The sequence below is a fragment of the Otolemur garnettii genome, unplaced genomic scaffold (assembly GCF_000181295.1).
Source record: "Otolemur garnettii isolate 467f Iridium unplaced genomic scaffold, OtoGar3 scaffold00018, whole genome shotgun sequence".
NCBI classification, from domain to species: Eukaryota; Metazoa; Chordata; class Mammalia; order Primates; family Galagidae; genus Otolemur; species Otolemur garnettii.
The window spans coordinates 6,071,934-6,085,526 of NW_003852413.1; the positions used below are offsets into that span (position 1 = coordinate 6,071,934).

A 13,593-nucleotide genomic window follows, 5' to 3' on the forward strand; every position below is an offset into this window, starting at 1 on the left:
CCTGCCACTGTGGCATATGGGGCCGGTGCCCTACTCCTTCGAGCCACAGGTGCCGCCCCAAGACCCAGCTTTAAAACCCTGAGTTCTAAAAGAATCCTGAAGGAGGCTTTTTTATAATGTGCAAAGTCGTGTTCTAGACATGTTTATATATTAGGGTTGGAAAATGATACCCCCTGGAAAACCAGTTCACAAGAGAAGAGTTAACCCAGATAATCTAGCCTGCTTTAAAGGATGCTGGCTGAGCCCGGCAGATCTGCCATTGTGTTGGTCACTTGGCCGTAGTGGGGGTGGGGAATTCTGTGGAACCCTAAACTGCTCATCTATTTCATGGCTGTATTAATAGTTTCAGCACAGCACTGTTGAGGCAGTTAGGCGCTGGGATGGTTATGTCACATCTCCATATTGTCTCATCATGGTCTTTTCTCATCACAGCATCTTAATGTCCTATGATCATGTGGAACTTACATTCAATGATATGAAGAACGTCCCAGAAGCCTTCAAAGGGACCAAGAAAGGCACTGTCTACCTTACCCCTTACCGGGTGAGTTGCACAACAGGATGGTTGGTTTGGAGGCTCATTACTCTTGGAGGTTGTGTAGGCCTGCCTCAGTCTTGTGAATTGAGTGGCTTTTTTTTTTTTTTTTTTTTTTTTTTTTTTGAGACACAGTCTCAAACTGTTGCTCTGGGTAGAGTGCCCTGGTGTCACAGCTCAGAGCAACCTCACTCTTGGGCTTAAGAGATTCTCTTAGGTGCTAGCCCCATATACCGAAGGTGGTGGGTTCAAACTCAGCCCCAGCCAAAAACTGCAAACAAACAAACAAAAAAGAGATTGTCTTGCCTCAACCTCCCAGGTAGCTGGGACTACAGGCGCCCCCCACAATGCCTGGCTATTTTTTTTGTTGTGGTTGTCATTGTTTTGGCTGGCCCAGGCCAGATTCGAACCCGCCAGCCTCAGTATATGTGGTCAGCGCCCTGCCCACTGAGCGATAGGCACCTCCCCAAGTGGCCTTTGAATTCTGGTGAACGTCAGTGCCTCACTATGCTTGTTTCTCTGTCACATGCTACTGGATTATAGAACCAGTAGGCCCTTTTTTTTTGAGACAACCTCAAGCTGTCACCCTGGGTAGAGTGCTGTGGCATCACAGCTCACAGCAATCTCCAACTCCTGGGCTCAAGCAGTTCTCTTGCCTCAACCTCCCAGGTAGCTGGGATTACAGGTGCCCTCCACAACACCTGGCCATTTTTGGTTGTAGCTGTCAATTGTCGTTTGGCAGACCCAGGCTGGATTTGAACCCATCAGCTCTGGTACATGTGGCTGGTGCCTTAGCTACTTAAGCTACAGGTGCCAAGCCACTAGGCTCTTTAGGTGATGCTAAATTGACCACTGGGCAGTGAATCCATGCAAAGTCCAGAGTTGCTACTTCCCCATTTCTATGTACTTGTTTGCAGCTGCTGGGATGACTTGGGTCTGGGGACAAGAGACTGTTACTGCACGTATTTTGATTTCTGTAAGAGTATCCCAGGAAGCCTATGCACATCCAGAGTGATAGATGTGGTAAACAGGATGCAGTCGCATGGCCATAGCCTGCGAACTGGGCAGAGAGCCCAGCAGCACCCTGCAGAGTGAAAGCTGCCAGGCTGCAGAATGGGCCTTGCCTGAGTGTTAGCCACCCAGACTCTAAGGTGGAGAAACACAAATGGAAGTTCTTGGAAAAGGATCCCTGCCTGTAGCTATTCAAGACTTGTGATACCAAGGGTGACAAAGTGTGACGCTGTCTCAAAAAAAAAAAAAAAATGACTTAATGTTAAAGACAGCTGGAGGGAAAAGACCACCATTTTCAGGTCTTAATCTCTACAACTTTGCAGAGACCAGAGACCAGAGTCTCAAAACTTGACCTCTGGAGGCTTAAGTTGGTGTCTTCAGTCACAAATTGATGTCATGGGTTTAAAAACCAAAGGGTTCTCTAAGCACAGGATACTCTTGCTTCTGTTGGGGCAGTGACATCTGTGGGAAGGCTGTGACAGTCCCCTTTCTCCTGGGAGTTAATCCCCCTGGCATGCCATCATTCTCTGTCCTGCAAAATTCAGGTTGGAGACTTCTCTTTTCAGGAATCCTTTCCTACTTTGTCTCTCCCTGCTCTTCCCCAGCTTTGCAGGCCTCTTCATTTATGTGCCATATCTGCCACCTCCACACTGCCACTTAAATGACAGTGCAGTCTGTCCTTCTCACATATACCATCTGATCGACATGTTTTTCTCATGTTTACATAAGGCTGCCGCTCTAGGAGCGTGTGGTGCAGGGAGGGCCCTGAGGCTGCCAAGCCTGGGAGCAGACTCATCACACGCAGGAAGCCCCAGGCAGCGCAGGAGGAGGGAGCCCTGGGTCAGGTACTCATGGCCCTCCACCCCCTCCCTGCAGGTCATCTTCCTGTCCAAGGGGAAGGATGTCATGCAGTCCTTCATGATGCCGTTTTATCTGATGAAGGACTGTGAAATCAAGCAGCCTGTGTTTGGTGCAAACTTCATCAAGGGAACAGTGAAGGCTGAAGCAGGAGGTAGGTGATGAGGCGCTCAGGGACATGGAGGGGGCTTCCAAGGAGGTGCCCAGGGTGCCTCTGACTGCTGCCTTGCGGATATCCTCCTTGGACCCCTACCACCCTAGCCTGGCCTCCTTCCTTGGGCTGCCAGCTGGGCAGCAGAGGTGGGTTTTGGTTGCTAAGAGCTGGGACAAAATCCTAGTATTAAAGATGGCTGCTCAGATCACCCTTTCAGAGATTGCAACTAAATAAAGATGCTAACTGTGACCTGGGGAGGTCGTACAAATTTTAGATTCTAGAAGGAGCTGTGTCAGTTTTTTGGGAAAGGCCTTTTCTCAAGAGCCAGGAACAGGCACTTACCCCCTGGGAAGCCTGAAGGGCCCAGCTTTGTGGCCAGCTCTTTTGTAGACACCAGAAGTCTCTGCATTGAACTTGCCTTCACACCCAGCCAGGCCTAAGCCTTGCTTTTGAGGAGCTCTTGGTCCACTTTTGGGCACCAGGCTAGAGGGGCCAGGGGCCATCCTTTACTCACCTCAAAAAAATAGATCTGCTGTGAACTTGAACATCAGTTATTGCTGAGTATACTACTTGCAGGGAGGCTGCTGAGTGCTAAAACCAAACCAACATGGCTTTAGTGCCTGTGTTTACCAGGCCAGGGAGTGGGGGTGGGCTTGTTCTGAGAAGGAAAAGCCTCCTGTTCGGAAGGGGGAAGATGGGTGCAGAGGAGCCAGGCCAGACTGCAGCGCTGGCTTGTAGGCCGGCATCAGGCTAGAGCAGCCATGGCCCAGAGACAGAAGCCTTGCACATTGCAGGCCTTTCCCCACAGGCCTGTTTGGTTTCACCTCTTTTCTTTTCCTTCCCTCTTCTGCTTATTCACTTTGCAGGTGGCTGGGAAGGGTCAGCTTCCTACAAGTTGACCTTCACAGCAGGGGGCGCCATTGAGTTTGGACAGCGAATGCTCCAGGTGGCATCTCAAGGTAGGAGATGAGGCTCTACAGATTAAGGGCCAAGGATACGTTTGTGTGGGGCTTTTACTTTTTACTTTATTTTTTTAAGCACTCAGGAGCTAACGAAGTGTGTGGGCACCAGGTTGACCAGGCCTGGGAACTGGGAAGAAAGCCTATAATTACCATTGGCCCTGGCTCTTATCTCCAAGGCTGGGTTTCCCTTCCCTGGTGCTAGTATATGACATTTCAGCCAGAGGTTTCAGAGTCAAGGACATTTTACAATGGCCTGCTAAAAACAAAAACCCAGCCATTAAGCTATCATTAGTAACTAGTATAAATCCACAAGCGATGTGCTTAGCACACAATCTCCCAGCCCCATCTACACCCTCTCCCTGCACCTCCCTCTGCCCACACCTCCTTTTCATCCTTGCCCAGGCTCTGACCTTTCTCCCATCCTCTCCCCTTGCCTCATCCCTGGCCTAGGCAGACACAGAGGTTGGTGAAGAGTGGAGTAGAGTGGGTAGGGCATGTCTGCTGGGCACAGCCCTAGGCCCAGCAGCTCCCCTCTGCAGGCAGCAGGGCCATCCTCTCCCAATGCCCGAGGCAGGCGACACTCACTTCTCTCTCCCCTTGTGCTTATAGCCTCCAGAGGTGAAGCCCCCAATGGAGCCTATGGGTACTCTTACATGCCCAGCGGGGCCTATGTCTTTCCCCCGCCAGTCGCCAATGGAATGTACCCCTGCCCTCCTGGCTACCCCTATCCACCGCCCCCACCTGGTGAGTGTGTCCTTTGCTGCCTACCCTTACCCCACCCACCCACTAACCACCCCCTCCCAAGCCAGGGGGCCATAGTGGAGACACTTCAGGACTAACGAGAAGCTGGAGAGGCTTGAGGAGGATGCCAGCTGAGGGGCTGGGCTATATGGCTCCCATGGAGGCAGCCTTCAACAGTAGCATGGCTTGGGCACTCAACCATGTCCCTGTCACTCCCTTGCTGAGCAGAGTTCTATCCAGGACCTCCCATGATGGATGGGGCCATGGGGTATGTGCAGCCTCCACCACCGCCCTATCCTGGGCCCATGGAACCTCCAGTCAGCGGCCCTGATGTCCCCTCCACTCCTGCAGGTGAGGCCCCTGGTTGCCTCCTAAGGTCATACAGAGAGCCTCAGAGATGCCACCAGCTGGGAACCCCAAATGATAGATGAACCCTGGCCTAGGGACTAACCCATGGGACCCCTGCCTGGGGGTATGGAGCTGGATTCCAGTCCCCCAATCTCTTAGCCACATGTCCTAGATCTAGGAATGGTGCCCAGTATGCCTGAGTCTTGTCATCTACAAATAGATGATCATAGTGCCATCTGGTGGGATTGGGTTGGGGATTAGCTGGGGTAAGACATGTGAAAGGGCTAGAAAGAACAGTGCCAGCACATGGCAAGTGCTCAGGAAATTTTAACTGCTGTTGGGCAGTGCCTGTGGCTTATTGGGTAGGGCGCCAGCCCCATATATCGATGGTGGTGGGTTTGAACCCCGCCCCAGCCAAATTGCAACCAAAAAATAGCTGGGCGTTGTGGCAGGCACTTGTGGTTCCAGCTACTTGGGAGGCTGAAGCAAGAGAATCGCTTAAGCCAGGAGTTGGAGGTTGCTGTGAGCTGTGATGCCATGGCACTCTACCGAGAGCGATAAAGTAAGACTTTGTCTCTAAAAAAAAAAAAAAGAAATTTTAACTGCTATTTTTACTGATGGACCCCTGGGCCCCTAGCACCAGGTGCCCTGGACCTTGGGGTCCCGGGGTCACAGGCTGAGCTCAGCCCTTGGGGAAGCCACAGGAGGGGATGGTGCTAATCACCAACACTGGGTATGTTTGCTCTCCCAGCTGAAGCCAAGGCCGCAGAAGCAGCTGCCAGCGCCTATTACAACCCCGGCAACCCACACAATGTCTACATGCCTACGGTGAGTGGGGGTGGTGGCGCCAGGGCAGCCCCCTTATCCACAGAGTTAGGGACAGGGAGACCTTGTTTGGTTTTGAATCTTCTAATGTCATCTTTTCTTTTTGCCTTCTTTAGAACCAGCCTCCACCACCTCCCTACTACCCCCCAGAAGATAAGAAGACACAGTAGACCCTCCCACCTCCCTGCTTCCCACCCAGTGCCCCTTCCTTCCCCTCCCTGGGGCTGAGGCTGGGGTTCAGGGAGGGGGGGGGGCTTGTTCTTCCTTCAGGTCTGATTATAAACAGTCACTAGAACTAGCACTGTGGGACAGAGGGACCCCTGGCCTCTGGACAGGCGCCACCTAGCTTCTTGTGCCAGCTCGGAGCCCATGGCACTGCTCAGCGCACCTCCCTCGACTAACTCTGGGCTCTCCTTGGGAGCCCTGTTTTGCTCTTGTAGCTTCTCCCTACCAGGGACTCTCTGGCCACCTCCTCCACCTCAGTCCACCTCCCTTGGTCTGGTCCACTGCACTCAGCCTCATGGCCCTAAGACCAGGCCCTGTCAGGCCTGCTCACGTTCCCTCTGCTGGCCTGTTCCTAGCGTGGAAGGGACTGTCCTGCGGACCATCAGCCCACATTCCGTTAGCCAGGCTCCAGCCCCACCCACACTCCTCCTCTCCTTTCTCTGCCCTTGGTCATGCTGTTGCCACCTCTGTATGACTTTTGAAGCTTGAGCTTCCAGGAGTTGGGTGGTGCTGGGGGCAAGGCCGCTGTGCCTGGGAAGGAAGCCCCTGTGTCCCTGCTAGTGTTTCTGGAATTTGCTTTCCCTCTCCTCTCTCTACCCTCTAGAAGGGGCTTCTTGAATGGAACTGGAGAATGCACGTCTGTTCTATCTTGCCATTGGGGACTGCTGGGTGGACTGGGAACAAGGACTCTGACCCTGCTGCCAGCCCCTCAGCCTGCCCTCTTCCCTTTGAGCTTCATGCCCCTTGGATGCGCTAAAATTTGCTCTTGTTTCTTCTTGGACTGGCCACAAAGTGAGGAGATGGTTATTTAAAGAGAATTCCCTATTTATTTGACAAAAAAAAAAATTTCGGTTAATATATTAATGTGAAATAAACCCTGTTTGCACCTTGATTTGTTTGCTAAAAATGTGAAATAGTAAAAATGAAGTAACAACCCTTTCTGGCTCTGCATGTGGTTAACCCAGGTGACCAAGGAAGGACAGCTTTCTGGTTGCAGAGGGCCCTGGGAGGTTCTGGGAGACTGTTCCTCCGATGAAAAGCCCCTTGTTCTAATGGACTATTTGGTCCTCATGATACCTCTGCCTGTAGGGTCTCCATCTTCTGTGCTCCACCCTGAGAATCCTCTGGGACCTAGGCGGGAGGGTGTTCAGGCTTCCTGGCCTGTCCCCTGCTGGCTGCAGGGGGGATTGCATTTCTGGCCCAGGCGTCTGAGGGAGGAGGCCCTAGGCCTCTGGAGCATGTTGAGACAGACACACTCTGGAAGACTGGCTTCCTGCCACCCTCCTGTGATCCTGGTGGGAAGGGAAGTGGAGAGAACCAAAGGCACAAATGCCCCTGTGCCTCTCAGCTGAGGCCCAGGGCACAGGCTCAGTAAGTCACAGAGGTCTGAGAAAGCCCAGTGTTGGCCCTTGTGAATCAAGTCCACCCTCATGGGAGAGACTAGGCAGCAAGTCCTCTCTGGCCTCTGGCTTTGGCCCGCCCTACCTGGGAGCTTTGGGGTTTGGCTAAACCTACAAGGGCATTTGAAGGGAGCATTCACCTGACCGTCACAGTGGAGGCAAGGGCCATACCTGCCCAGCACAATTTGGCTATGTCACCACTGGGGAATGTCACCTATGAGGTGGGGCAGACAGAGTTGGCGGCCAGCCTCTCAGGAGCCCCCGCCCTGAGTCCTGCCCCAAGTGGGGCCTATGGGGAAGTCCAGTGAGAATACCCCAGGGGCCCAGGTCAGCTTCCCTCCTGACTCGTCTGGGCACAGTACACAGATGGAGCAGAATTGCCCACCTGGCACTGCCACTGCAGGAGTGCTGGACCCTCCCAGGGCCCTTGCAGGAGGGTGGAGTTGGGCAGGGCCCGCCCACTGGGTCCACCTTGTGCTCCAGCCTGGAGCGGGTACAGCCGGGATTCTGGCTGGAGGAAGGTTCAGAGGGCCTGGGAGACAATCCCCCCCAGTGGCAGTGAAATTCTAACTCTCTAACCCTCCCCACTGCCCTCCCTCTCCCCTCCCCTGGCAGAGGGTGGCAGCCCCGTGCTCTTTGCATAATCCTGCGGCTTTGCTGTCTTGACTTCGCTGTCTTCACTTACCACACCACAGCAGGGGACAGCCGACGGGAAGGGCAGAGCAGGCCACCATGGCAACACTCCTCTCCAACCCCCAGAGACGCCCTCCCCTCTTACGCCAGGCCATCAAGATAAGGCGCCGCAGGGTCAGAGACCTGCAGGATCCTCTGCCCCAGATGGAGGTAGGAGTGACCTCAGTGGGGAGGACAGCAGCCCCAGGGGCTTGGTGGTGCCCTGATGTCTGGCCCCACCTATTGAAGGCTGGGACGGAGGACTAAGGACCTTCCCCTGCCCACCCCAGCCCCTGGGCAGGACCCTGTGGTCCAAGAGAGCCCACCTGCCAGGTGTCCCTAGGCTACCAAGGGCCTCAGGTCAAGAGGCCGTTCCTCCCCCAAGCCTCCCCATGATGAGCCATCCCCTGCTCCTCCTATTCCGAAGGCACCAGCTCCATTAGGCAGGCAGTGTCCCTGCAGAGCAGTAGGCTGCTTAGGGATCAGTTGAGCAGTCCCAGGCCTGCTCACATCCCCCTCACCTCCTCTGGGCCTCACTTCCGCTGGGTGGGGAGAGGAGCTGATAAGCAGTGTCAGTGTCGTTTCCTCCAAGGCAGGAAGGGAGGTGGGGGTGCAAAGAGCTGACTGCTGGGCCAGCTGGGCGCCCATGGACCTCCACTATGGCAGGCCAGGGGACAAGGACAGCGACCCTGGGGCTGGGCCCCCAGGAGGCCTGCTGGGGGAACAGGTGTGGGGCTTCGTGAGGCTGGGTGCTGGGCCCTGGGCCTGAGCCTGGGCCTGGCCTGGTACACCACCTTGTTTTTCCACCTTGCTGTGCAGACCAAGCCTCCATCTCATCATCTGTCCCCAGAGGAGGTAAGCATCGGAGTATTGGGGGTGCATCCTTCTGAAAAATCCCCGTAACCCCTGGCCAAAGCTGATGGCAACAACCTGGGGTGGGAAGGGAGCTTCTGGGTCCTACCCCCTCTGCTGCAAACATGGCACCTGCCCCTGCTGTGGGTGTGAGGTCTAAGTGCCAAGGGTGAGGCTCCTGAGATGGTCCTCTGTGTCCCAGCGGGCCCTGCTCTACGAGGAAGCTCTGTACACTGTCCTACACCGCCTGGGTCAGCCGGAGCCCACCCACGTGACAGAGGCCTCTGAGCTGCTACAATACCTTCAGGAGGTGAGCCCAGCCCCAGCCCACGCCTTCCTGCAGCTGGGACTCAGCCGCCCCTTTCCAGGCCTGGCCCCTACGCTGTGCCCTCAGCCCCCACACTCCTGCCCCTTGGATTGCCTCCCCACAGGCCTTCCACATGGAACCTGAGGAGCACCAGAAGACACTGCAGCGGGTCAGGGAGCTCCAGGTAACCCAGGGCCAGGAGGGGGCCTGGGAGGCCCAGTCCTCTATGGAACTCAGCACGCCCCTTCTATCCCTTTAGAAGCCAATATTTTGTCTGAAGGCAACAGTGAAACAAGCCAAGGGCATCCTGGGCAAGGATGTCAGTGGTGAGTGTGGGTGGGGCGCTCAAGGGTCTTCTTCCTCTCTCATCCAGAGTATGACTCCTGGCAGGAGTGCGTACCCGCCACGAGTCCCCCAGCCTGCTTCTGCCCAACGTCCCCTTTTGCTCAGCCCCTGGGATGGGACTGACTACCTGGCTGCATCATCCTCGCCATTCCTCCCCAGGGTTCAGTGACCCCTACTGCCTGCTGGGTATTGAGCAGGGAGTTGGTGTGCCAGGGGGAAGCCCGGGGGCCCGGCGGCGGCAGAAGGCCGTGGTGAGGCACACTATCCCCGAGGACCAGACCCACCGCACCCAGGTCATCAGTCAGACACTCAACCCCGTCTGGGATGAGACTTTTATCCTGTACGTGGCCCTGCCCCAGCCCCCACCTTGTCCAGGGCTCCTCTGGGTGGTAGGGTCTCCCCCAGTCAAGAGATCAGTGGGTCTTCCTGGCTCAAAGTGGGGCTTGGCCCTGGGCAAACACTAGAGGAGGAGCCCATCTTCAATACAGAGTAGGTCAGACCAGTGACATCAGTGTCGTGTGAGCTGGGGACCAGGAAGGCTCTGGCTGAATCTGGGGGTGTCTGGGGCCTTACCTTAAAGGAAGGAGGGTGCGCCTGGGAGGGAAAGAGGGATGTGGCAGGGACCAGCCATGAGTCCAAGCAGGTGATATTGGAGATGGCAGCTTTCAGGGAGAGCCTCTGGGCTGGGGTTGCTTGTGGATCTATCTGCTTCAGCCCTCAAGACCTTCAACCATGCCCTTTTCTCCCTACAAGGGAGTTTGAGGACATCACCAATGCAAACTTTCATCTGGACATGTGGTAAGTGAGGTACATGCCCTGCCCCTAGGGACAGGGAAGAGAAAGGATCAAGGGCTGAGGGTGACCATGCTTCCTCCCAGAAGGGATCACAGATAACCCTGTCTGCCTTTTGCTCAATCCTCTGCCCCTCCAGGGACCTGGACACTGTAGAGTCTGTCCGACAGAAGCTAGGGGAGCTCACAGATTTACACGGGCTTCGCAGGTAGGTGCCTCAGGGCTCACAGGGAAGGAGTGGGGGCTCCTGCACTTCCCATACCTGCACTGGACTATAGATGGCTGCAGGTAGGCACATTCCAGCCTGGTTGGTAATCTTCCTCATGAATCCTGCCTGGAATAGGATCTTTAAGGAGGCCCGGAAGGACAAAGGCCAGGATGACTTTCTGGGGAATGTGGTTCTGAGACTGCAGGTAACGGGGAAAGGGGGCTAGGGCTATGGAGAGGGGTTCTAGGTCTTAACCAAAGAGAACCTGGGGTCTGTCCCCTTGTCTCCCCTCCCCCTGACTGCATGAGGTCCTGACACTCGTGGTTCTGCCAGGACCTGCGCTGCCGGGAAGACCAGTGGTACCCCCTGGAGCCCTGCACCGAGACCTACCCAGACCGTGGCCAGTGTCACCTCCAGTTCCAGCTCATTCATAAGCGAGTAGGTGTGAGGCTGGGCCAGGGACTGTGGCAACCCCCTCAGTGGCGCAGCTTGGGTGGGAGGACAGCTGCACCCCACGTGGGGTCATATCTGCTCATAGAGACTGCATTGCAGAGAGCCACTGCAGCCAGCCGCTCCCAGCCCAGCTACACCGTGCACCTCCATCTTCTGCAGCAGCTTGTTTCCCATGAGGTCACACAGCACCAGGTACTGCCTTCCCAGGGCTAGGTGTAGCTGGAGCTGCCTGTCAGGTCCTGACACTTCTCCACCTGTTCCCCTCAGACAGGCAGCACCTCCTGGGATGGATCGCTGAGTCCCCAGGCGACCACCATTCTCTTTCTCCATGCCATGCAGAAGGACCTATCTGACTTCCACCAGTCCATGGCGTGAGCATGCAGCCCCTCCCATCCCTCCAGCCCTCCTAGAAGCTAGCAGCCCAAGGTCTATGCCCTAGGAGCCTTCTCTTGGGACCAAACTATGTCTTAAGTTTTGAATCAGTTATCAACTTTGAAAAATCTGAAAATTTCACATAGGGATCCACATCTCCAGCTAGGGCCATCATTTTGCTGGGCTGTGCAGCCCTAGTGAGCAAATCCATATGCTGACATTAGCAAATCCATGCTGAGGGCCTAACATGCCCCAGTGCCTGGTCAGATTCTAGAAACAGCAGGAAGTCACAGTTGTCCCAGTGCATGTGAGAGGAGCAGAAGTAGGTCCAGGACTCCGTAACCAGGGAGGGGATCAGGGCAGGATGCTGGCTTGTTGAGGGTGGGAGGAAGCTGTGGAAGGCAATTCTGGGCCTGGGGCAGTGAGTAACCTTCTAGGCCCCTGGGCAGTGAGTCTTCCTGGAGTCAGGGGTGGATGGTGTAAGGCTGGAGACTGGAGCAGGCGCCAGATGATGAGGGGCCTGGCTTGCTCAGAAGACCCAAGCAGGTGGCCACTGTGTCAAGTAGGGACCTGGGTCTGTTGCTGGGTTGCTTTTCTCTTGTATCCTCTGCCCTGTCACTGGGACCTCATGTGTGAAGTCACCCCTTCACATATAGGGAAATTCCAGCTGCTGTTTGCCATATGTGCACAAAGATTCAAGTCACTTGATCTGATTTTTTGCAAGAAATCCTGACATTTTTAAATTACAAATGTTCCAATTTAAGAGATAGGCAATTTTAAAAGCATCTATGGAAATAAACTCCTGTGGACTACTAGTTTCTAGCCTGTACTACTTGGTGGAGCTCCCTGAGAGGCTCTGGAACAGGGGTGCCATCCCCATGGCTGATGGTGCTCCATTCACAGGCAGTGGCTGGCCTATAGCTGCCTCTACCAGAGCCTGGAGTTCCCTAGTGGCTGTCTTCTGCATCCCATCACCAGCATTGAGTACCAGTGGATCCAGGGCCGGCTCAAGGCAGAGCAGGTGGGCTTGGGGTGGGGTAAGGAGTGCTGGGCAGGTAAGGCCTGGGGAGGGGAATGGCTGTTGGCCCCTAATGTAGCCCCTGGCTCTGCAGCGGGAGGAGCTAGCCACATCCTTCCAGTCCCTGCTGGCCTATGGCCTCTCCCTCATCCGGAGATTCCGCTCTGTCTTCCCCCTCTCAGTCTCCGACTCCCCAGCCCGGCTGCAGTCTCTTCTCAGGTCAGTGGCTCCCCTCTTCTTCTTCGGTTGAGTCAGGGATGAGGAAGCAGCCAGGGGCACCTGTAGCGATGGGGGAAGCCTGCTGGAGGAGTGCGAATGGTGGGTGTGGGGTAGCAGGCCTATGGGCACAGCCCTTTTGCCTCACAGGGTCCTGGTACAGATGTGCAAGATGAAGGCATTCAGAGAACTGTGTCCAGACAGCGCCCCACTGTCCCAGCTGGTGACCGAGGCCCTGCGGGTATAGTACTCATGCTGGGGAATGGGGGGAGTGTACCTGAGCCTAGGGACCCTGTGCTTACTGCCTCCTTGCTGGCAGACTGGCACTGTTGAATGGTTCCACCTGAAGCAGCAGCACCATCAGCCCATGGTGCAGGTGAGGAGCTGGGCAGGGAGGAGGGTGGGGGTGCCTACCCCTTGAAGCCTTGCTCAGTTGCTCAGTGCACCTCTGTCCCTCCCAGGGCATGCTGGAGGCAGGCAAGGCCTTGCTGAGCCTAGTACAGGACATTGTTGGCGACCTGCAGCAGTGCCAACGCACATGGAACAAGATCTTCCTCAAGTGAGCAGACAGCAGGGGTGGGAAGTGGAGGGTCAGCAGCTCAGCTCAGACCCGGGACTGAGGGACCCTGGGTGTATACCACTGGGTGATGCCCACTGCCTTTCCCCCAGTGCCCTGAAGATCGACCTCTTCTCTGCTGCTTTCCTAGAGCTGCAGTGGCTGGTGAGTCTTTCCGCTGTCTCTAGCCTGCAACATTCGCTGGGCTCTGTGCCCTGCCCACCATGCCTTTCCTTCACAGGTGGCCAAGCGGGCCAAAGACCACACAGCAGCAGTCGGTAGCCCCGTGTCCCCAGAGATGGGTGAAAGTCTGTTCCAGCTCTACATCAGCCTCAAGGAGCTCTGCCAGCTGCACCCGGCGCCCTTGGAGAGGTGGCCCTCAGGGTGGTTATGGGTGGGCTGCCAAGGCATAGGAGAGAGGAGGGTCTACGAGGGCCCAGGGCCTGCAGCAGCCATGGCCTTTCCTAAAGGCAAGCTGCTCTGGCTCTCCCCAGGGATGGAGTCCTGGCCCTGGATGGTTTCCACTGCTGGTTCCAGCCGGCCATCCCCTCCTGGCTGCAGAAGACGTACAGCGTGGCCCTGGCACGGGTGCAGCGTGCAGTACAGATGGACCAGGTAGGGGCGGGGCCCAGACTTGGGGGCGAGGCTTGGACTCACCCTTTCCTCTTGGGCAGCAATTATCAACCTGTGGGTCACGACCCCACAGGAACTGTATTAAAAAGCCACACATTGGCTCGGGTTGAGAA

At 55.8% G+C, this 13,593-nt stretch overlaps 2 protein-coding genes across 5 annotated transcripts in view; both read left to right on the forward strand.

The window, feature by feature from the left end:
* Positions 1-6,548, forward strand: part of WBP2 (WW domain binding protein 2) — an 8,908-nt gene extending 2,360 nt beyond the window's left edge. Inside the window, exons 2-8 of the mRNA XM_003786123.3 lie at positions 433-541; positions 2,420-2,555; positions 3,422-3,514; positions 4,127-4,261; positions 4,487-4,609; positions 5,358-5,434; positions 5,548-6,548. Coding sequence (XP_003786171.1) covers positions 433-541; positions 2,420-2,555; positions 3,422-3,514; positions 4,127-4,261; positions 4,487-4,609; positions 5,358-5,434; positions 5,548-5,601 — 727 coding nt within the window. The 3' untranslated portion in view covers positions 5,602-6,548. The remainder of the gene's footprint in view (positions 1-432; positions 542-2,419; positions 2,556-3,421; positions 3,515-4,126; positions 4,262-4,486; positions 4,610-5,357; positions 5,435-5,547) is intronic.
* A 123-nt stretch (positions 6,549-6,671) lies between these two features.
* The window catches only part of UNC13D (unc-13 homolog D), a 16,475-nt gene continuing 9,553 nt past the window's right edge, over positions 6,672-13,593 (forward strand). For all 4 annotated transcript variants that reach the window (XR_001161111.2, XR_002772394.1, XM_003786579.3 and 1 more), the window contains exons 1-20: positions 6,672-7,899; positions 8,548-8,583; positions 8,783-8,890; positions 9,012-9,071; positions 9,147-9,213; positions 9,392-9,572; positions 9,986-10,030; positions 10,164-10,232; positions 10,368-10,437; positions 10,566-10,670; positions 10,785-10,877; positions 10,953-11,056; positions 11,961-12,078; positions 12,170-12,294; positions 12,442-12,532; positions 12,611-12,667; positions 12,753-12,850; positions 12,961-13,012; positions 13,089-13,219; positions 13,342-13,462. Coding sequence is in view for 2 of the 4 variants with exons in the window: in XM_003786579.3 (XP_003786627.1) it covers positions 7,789-7,899; positions 8,548-8,583; positions 8,783-8,890; positions 9,012-9,071; positions 9,147-9,213; positions 9,392-9,572; positions 9,986-10,030; positions 10,164-10,232; positions 10,368-10,437; positions 10,566-10,670; positions 10,785-10,877; positions 10,953-11,056; positions 11,961-12,078; positions 12,170-12,294; positions 12,442-12,532; positions 12,611-12,667; positions 12,753-12,850; positions 12,961-13,012; positions 13,089-13,219; positions 13,342-13,462 (1,842 nt within the window). In the remaining 2 variants the exon portion in view is untranslated. The remainder of the gene's footprint in view (positions 7,900-8,547; positions 8,584-8,782; positions 8,891-9,011; positions 9,072-9,146; positions 9,214-9,391; positions 9,573-9,985; positions 10,031-10,163; positions 10,233-10,367; positions 10,438-10,565; positions 10,671-10,784; positions 10,878-10,952; positions 11,057-11,960; positions 12,079-12,169; positions 12,295-12,441; positions 12,533-12,610; positions 12,668-12,752; positions 12,851-12,960; positions 13,013-13,088; positions 13,220-13,341; positions 13,463-13,593) is intronic.